Source organism: Berghia stephanieae, chromosome 6 (genome assembly GCF_034508935.2).
Source record: "Berghia stephanieae isolate SIO BIC M18660-M18661 chromosome 6, UCSD_Bste_1.3, whole genome shotgun sequence".
Classification (NCBI taxonomy): Eukaryota; Metazoa; Mollusca; class Gastropoda; order Nudibranchia; family Aeolidiidae; genus Berghia; species Berghia stephanieae.
In genome coordinates, this window is record NC_088365.1 from 37,813,874 (window position 1) to 37,821,373 (window position 7,500).

General features: G+C 37.0%; 1 protein-coding gene across 2 annotated transcripts in view; it reads left to right on the plus strand.

The window, feature by feature from the left end:
* The window catches only part of LOC144974990 (importin-9-like), a 119,979-nt gene that overhangs the window by 24,321 nt on the left and 88,158 nt on the right, over nt 1-7,500 (plus strand). For both annotated transcript variants that reach the window (XM_078918606.1, XM_078918607.1), the window contains exon 6: nt 6,838-6,957. In XM_078918606.1, coding sequence (XP_078774732.1) covers nt 6,838-6,957 — 120 coding nt within the window. The remainder of the gene's footprint in view (nt 1-6,837; nt 6,958-7,500) is intronic.

A 7,500-nucleotide genomic window follows, 5' to 3' on the forward strand; every position in this document is an offset into this window, starting at 1 on the left:
TCTTGTTAGTTCTATGTTCCAGATATGACACTAACTCTTGCTCTCAAACACATTGATTCACCTCTCTAGTTTTCTCATTGTCCAGGCTTCACAACCATATAGTAGCACACACACACATGCGTATAAAAGTGGGTAAATAGTCCTGTAGATTTAAGCTTAAAAATAGGGTAACGGGGAAGAAATTGGTAGCAAGCTGTTAAGATATTTGGTTGCACATTTTAAGCTGATTATCATACTAGAGATGCACTGAAATTCATGGGAAAAATGTTATTGATGGGTGTCTATATCAGTGATGACAATCTTCCGCTGAATTCCGGGATTTTGGGATTTTCTCAGAAATTTTCCGTTATTTTGCGGTGTCAAACATTTTCCCCTGATAAAAGCTCGGGTCAAATAGGGGATCCTTGAAAAAATCACTGTCATGTCTTGTCATATTTTGACACCTGTACTCAGTTGCATGGATTTTGGTGACATTCCCATTTTCATGGCGTCAGTCTAGACAAACTGGCGCCGGATGTCACAAATGAGACAAGGCAATAGATGGTTGAAAAGGTAGGGGGTAAATAGGTCTAGATTTTATTTGTAAGTAGGTCAAGAGTGGTAGTACAGTTAGAGGTCCGTTTAAAAAGATGATTATTATAACTTCCCCGTAATTAGAAAAAAAAGTCCCATCAATTAAACTACTCTCTCTCTCTCTCCCCCTCTCTCTCTCTCTCTCTCTCTCTCTCTCTCTCTCTCTCTCTCTCTCTCTCTCTCTCTCTCTCTCTCTCTTCTCTCTCTCTCTCTCTCCTCTCTCTCTCTCTCTCTCTCTCTCTCCCTCTCTCTCTCTCTCTCTCTCTCTCTCTCTCTCTCTCTCTCTCTCTCTCTCTCTCTCTCTCTCTCTCTCTCGATTTAAGAGTAGTATTTTATGCAAAAATAGAAAACAAATATTTTCATAGTCATTGCTACTTTGTATTCCTCATAGCAATGCAGATTCGGAGAGAATTTTCTTCTTCTTCTTCTTCTTCTTCTTCTTCTTCCTCTTCTTCTTCCTCTTCTTCTTCCTCTTCTTCCTCTTCTTCCTCTTCTTCTTCTTCTTCTTCTTCTTCTTCTTCTTCTTCTTCTTCTTCTTCTTCTTCTTCTTCTTCTTCTTCTTTCTTCTTCTCTTCTCCTCCTCCTCCTCCTCCTCCTCCTCCTCCTCCTCCTCCTCCTCCTCCTTTTCCTCCTCCTCCACCTTCTCCTCCTCCTCCTCCTCCTTCTTCTTTCTTCTGAGTGGGGTTCCTGACCTCCCATAGTGGGCAGGGAGGTACACACTGTGTCTTCTATCCCCTAATGTCTGTTTTCCAACATGCTTTCTGTCTTTGTATTGGAATGAGATTACTTGGTTTTGTCCTGGCCCTGGCTGGGAGGGAAACAGCCAAATGCATATTATAATTATTGTTTTGGGAGATGACATTTTTTTCCTTGTAAGTCATCTCTCTGTTATGTATTATTATATTTGTTATTTTGAATTTATAATGTAAGCATTTGAGTGTATTCCTCTTTGTTGGATTTTGTGCTTGTGTCCGGATGAGACTTATAGGTAATCTCAAACTAAGTACATTGGTGGTATGCTCTTGGAATCTACATCTGATCCCTATTTGTTCCCAGTTCCCCTGTGTCTTACTTTCTCTTAGGTGCTTTAATTGTAATTCTAGAACTTTTTACTATCCTTTTTTCTATCTTTTTACTGGCGCTGATATAACCTAAATGTGTTGCAAGCGCCGTAAAACCCTTAAAAACAAAAAAAACATTTTTCTTCTTCTTTTTCTTCTTCGTCTTCTTCTTCGCAACATATATAAGAATACACATTTTTAGTTAAGTTATATGTCTTCTGTTTGCTGAGACCGCCAACGCAGTTGGCCACAGCATTGAGGCACGATCACAGTAGGGTGTACCTGATTCCGTATTCTAAAGGTTGGCAGGTCTGCATAGCACATCAACATCACTTCAATTAACAGCGGCATCATCTGGGTTGTGGCTGAAAGGTTATAGATACATGTCAGACTTTAGCAAGAGTACTGGCATTGTTTCTTCAAGAAAGAAAAAATTAACTCATCTCTTCACTTGACCATACCATCAAATTCAAATATCATCATTATTATGATATCGTCTATACTTGTTTTAATGCTTGTGGTTTAACTATATAATGTACCCAAAATATATAGTTGCTTTGATCGTCTGTTTGGTCTCCTCTTAATGTCTTCCAAAAAGCAAGTTTGACAAAAATGATAGCCTAAACATGGTGGTTTGTTTTCTTAACAATCATCCTGGCTACGCGTCTTCCTTTCTTTAGAGTCAGTAATAGTACTGCATCACTAACCAATACTTTTACTATAGCCTTCCGCGTAACGGCAGGACAACTCCGTGAATGGGATGTGATTGTCTTGAACGTCATGTATGGTTTTCGATGGTGTGCCTGAGTGTGTGTGTGTGTGTGTGTGTGTGTGTGTGTTCTTGCATATGTGTATGTGCGTTTAGGATTATGCAGGTGATGGGGAAGGTAAATGGGTCTAATGTGTGTTTGTGAACCATGTTAATTGCACAGGTTACTATTAAGACAATTCATCTTTTGTTTATTGTTTCATTTATGATGACACCTTTAATGTTTCCTGTTAAGAACATTGTGCTTATAATAAGATTCTTTACATCGATAAACTTTATTGTGTTGGCTTATTTTAAATTATTATTATTATTGGGGAAGTAAAAGAGTCACTGTCTTGACCTATATTTGTTGTATTATGAATCGTGCTGAACTATTTCATTCATTATCATACAATGAGATTAGGTCCACATCAATACCTGGATGACAATCAAAAGCATCTCTTTCTTCAAGAATGGTACATTAAACATCCCTGGTTAGCAGTAGATGTTTGACTTTTATTAAATTTCCCATCAAGAAATGTAATTCGTTTTTCTTAACAAATATAAACTTGATGACAGTGATTTAATCATTTAGATTCCAATTCAATTGTCATCATATGGTTTACACCAATGTAAAATAACTATGAGTCAATGGGTCACAAATATCTTTTGATCATCCCCTTGTTCAATTTTTCTTAGTTACGTCGCTGACTGCAAGCATTACAAAACACAGCATCTTCACTACCACTACTTCTGCAAGTTCCATCAGCACTTCAACATCACTATCTCTACAACAACCACCAACATCACCACATCATCACTACCAACTACAACCACAATATCCACAATATCATCAATACCACTACTACTACCTGCCTATTATTACGGACCGTCCGTAATTGTTACGGAAATGTAAGGACATTTATGGACTTACGGAAATAGAAGAAATATTACTGATACAAATGGTCGCAACGTAAAATTAAAAGATAATAAATTTTTTTTCACTATTTACCGCATGCTACAATAAAAAATCTCAATGCCTCGTTGGCTGGCGAAGAGTGACGTCATCGACTCGACACGGAAACTTTACCCTCATCGATAGACACAGAGTAGTGTCGAAAGTAGGTCATCAATAAGCATATTATTATCGCGGGGATCATTGGCAATGCCCAGCCGAGCCTAGGTAGTAGGCCTGTATAACATAAGTTTATTTTACATCTATAAAAGGGTGTATCTATCATTATTTTTGTTTGCTTTAGTATTACTGAAATTTGACCATTAACTACTGATGAATTTTGTATTTCTTACTGAATTTGAAATTTTCAAGTAGGCAGGTATCCCAAATCATCATCACTGCCACCACTACTACAATTACAACCACCACCACATCCTTATCATCTTTACTATTAACTCTACATCCACCACCATCACACTATCTGCACCTCTACCACTAGCACATCATTACTACTGTTACTACTACAACAAACATCATCATAGCCACCAGCACCATATCATCATTACTTTTACTACTATAACAACCAACATCACATGATCACTATTAAAACTACAATTGCTTCTACAACATCATCACCATGGCCACTACTACTTCAATCACTGTTTCCCCCCTCCCAGCCAGGGTATCGGGGAAAAAACCAACTCATTTCAAGACAAGGGCTGAAAGCATTTAGGAAAACAGATATTGAGGGGATAGAAGACACAGTAAGTGCCTCCCTGCCCAGTATGGGAGGTCAGGAACTCCACCCAGGTGGTGGTTGTGGTAGTGACGTGTTGATATGGCAATGGCTCTAGCAGTAGAGTATGATCTTGTGGAGATTGTAGTGGTGATGGAAATGATAAGGATGATGATGCAGACCTGCCGTTCATACCGATTAATCGGTATCATACCGATTTGCAAGACCTTTTTTTCGTATTTACCGATTTCCCGATTTACTTGCCGATCGTACCGATTTCACCAAGTGACCAAGGGCCCGCAGCCCTCCACCCCCCTCTTTTACGTTAACTTTGTGCTTTACGTTGCACGTTAAAATTTTCAAGTCTCGTGAACTTTGACCCGTCCCGCGATACCTCGATAGATCACATGACGTAGCGAGCCTCTTTGTGATGCCCTCACACAGATAGAAAACACACACGGCGCGTTATTTAGTTTTCATTTCCTTTGTGAAGCGACAGCGAGCTGTACTGGTAAACCACCGCGGTCCCTGGCTTCTGACTCGTTACCAAGTGCCGCCATCTTTAAATAAGTTGCCAGATTGGTGTTGTGCGTGCCATTTTGGGTGTTGGGGAAAAATAAGGGGGGGGGGGGGGGAGGTTGTGACGCTTTGGTTAGTTTGAGTGACAAGTGTCAAATTGTCAGAATTAGGTGAGTAGCCCAACCATTGGATAATTTTACGTCTCATACTGATTTTTTTCCCCAGATACTGATTTTTTTACAATGTCATACTGATTTCCTTTTTCGTGAAGTGGCAGGTCTGATGATGGCCGGTAGTGGTGGTCGAAAATATAATAATTTGATGGCGGTTGAAGTAGTTGTGTTAGTGATGATGATAATGTTGATGATTATGATGATGTTGATGATGATCGATGATGTCACAATAGTGGTGGTAGGAAGGAGGATAATATGGTGTTGGTTGTAGTTGCGATAGTGATGCTGATGTTTTAGGGGTTATGGTAGAGGCAATAGCGATGATAATGATATAATGGTAATAATGATGATGAAAGTGTGGTCGTATATGTGTTAGTGGTAGTTGTGATGATTTTGATGATGCGCGGTGGTGGTGGTGGTTGTGATAGTAGTGTTAATGATAATGGTTGTAGTAAAACAAACAAAAACAAAAAGTTTTTTAAAATGCTCAAAACGCTTTCTGTTGATTTTTAATGCTTACTAGAGCAACTACAATCTTTAGATCTTCAATTAGGCAGGTCTGCCACCATCCCATTGTCATCAACACTACCAATACCGCAACCATGACCACTTCATCACTACCATCACAACAACAACCACTGTGCAATGCCTTAACCACATAATCATTACCACAACTACAGCAATCATCATCACAGCATTATCACTACCACTAGGCAGGGAGGTACTTGTTTTGTCTTCTATCCCCCTGTATCTGTTTTCCAATTGCTTTCTGTCTTCGTCTTGGGATGAGATTACTTAGTTTTGTCCTGACCCTGGCTGGGAGGGAAAAGTTGAATGTATAGGTAATAATAATAATAATACTAATAATAATAATAATAATAATAATAAAACTGCACCGTTTTTATGCACCTCCGTTGGTGTTGCTGGTTGATCAATCAAAATGTTGATGCTTGAAGCTTGATAAGTGTTGAATTGGAAGCCTCAATTTATTAGACAAAGACATATTGTAGTCGTTTCTGGTTTTCACTTTATCAACATAACACAACGAATAAGACACTAAGGACGAATGAGAGATGTGTAGTGTGAATGGCGTAGATTTGGTAAATAAACATAAACAATGCTGGGACAGGAAGTTTTATTAAACATGATAAAAAGTTTTTGAAAAAAAAAAAAAAGGAAAAGCCAAGCAAAAGACAAAGACGCGGTCAACGAATACACTGATGATAATGATAAAATATTATAAAATGATAGCAATCGACATTTACATATAAATGCATGTCGATAACACAATGAAAGGTACAGTTATTGTTTTTCTAAAAAATATAATTAGTTATTATGATGATTATGATGATGATAATAATAATAATAATAATAATAATAATAATAATAATAATAACAATAATAATAGATTAATTTAAAGTTCTAAATATATGTCCAGGAACTATAACAACAAAAATGATGTCTTTCTCAATAAAGTAAACTTTAAAAAAAATATGTCCACAATTGGATCGAACCCATTACTTTCAAGGTTGTAGTCTGACAGCTTATCCACTGTGCTACGGAGCCACCTGACTGGTCATAACATTTAATAAGGTCTTTCTAAAACCTTATTTTACCTTCAATGCAACTTCTATTTTCTAAATTTCGAATTTTTAGATTTAAAAAAAATTAATTTTTTAAAAATTTAGTAACAAAGACGTTCTTCCAGATGTTACAATAGAACTTTTGCCAAATCCAAATACAGATACAGTATCGCTGATGAAATTGGGTGGATGCGCATGCATAACGGAGGTGAAAAAAAACACCGAACCGTTAAGATACACCATCAACGGAGGTGCATAAAAACACTACATTTATTTATATTGCGCCCAATCCTCTATACAATAAAGCTCAAGGTGCATAACAATAACATCAATCCATTCAAATTTCTCTCTCTCTGTTAATGTGATATTGATATGATAGCAATATGTATAAAATGTTCATATTATCTTCAGAGAAAGAGTGGTCCAGTCATGATCCTGTTAGATTATTACCTTTGTCATTGATATTATATTATATTTTGAATTTAACAGGGTGTTGGTAAACAGTTGTTGTACCCAATTTTACCTCAATTTGTTAAGACATTTCTTCAGTGCCTGGAACTGCCCATCTCTCTAACCTGTGATAACGGTTTGAAATTAGAGGTCATTAAGGTTAGTGACCATCCTCCTTTTCATTAGTTAACAATTATAATTCTTTTGTCTACTGCATTGTGTTTTGAGGAATCTCTTGAGATGAGCTATTAACATGCTCAGATTAATTATTGTCTTGAACCTCACAAAGCTCACACATTGTTGATGGCCCTGTTGCAACTTTTCTTGTTTATTGAATATATAGAATTTATGTGGATTCCATTTATGTGAATTGTGTCTTGATATCCTCATATATTTAGTGTGTAGGACTTACAAGTTTTATGTCCACGTCTTTAATATTTGCGTGCTGCTTTGACAAAACCTGTTTACATATACATATTTGGACAAAGCACCATTTTTGAACAAAATGCAGTTTGAATTTTGTAATTATCTTAATTAGGGCCCCAAGGTATTCACATTTGAAGGAAGGGTTGTCAAAAATTTTAAACTGGGGAAAATCACTTTTAAAGATAAGACATATATTTATTACAAATTATTTAAAGTACAGTTACATTATCATCACAGTAGCAATTGCACACTACCACATTTCGTACTCAAAAATGA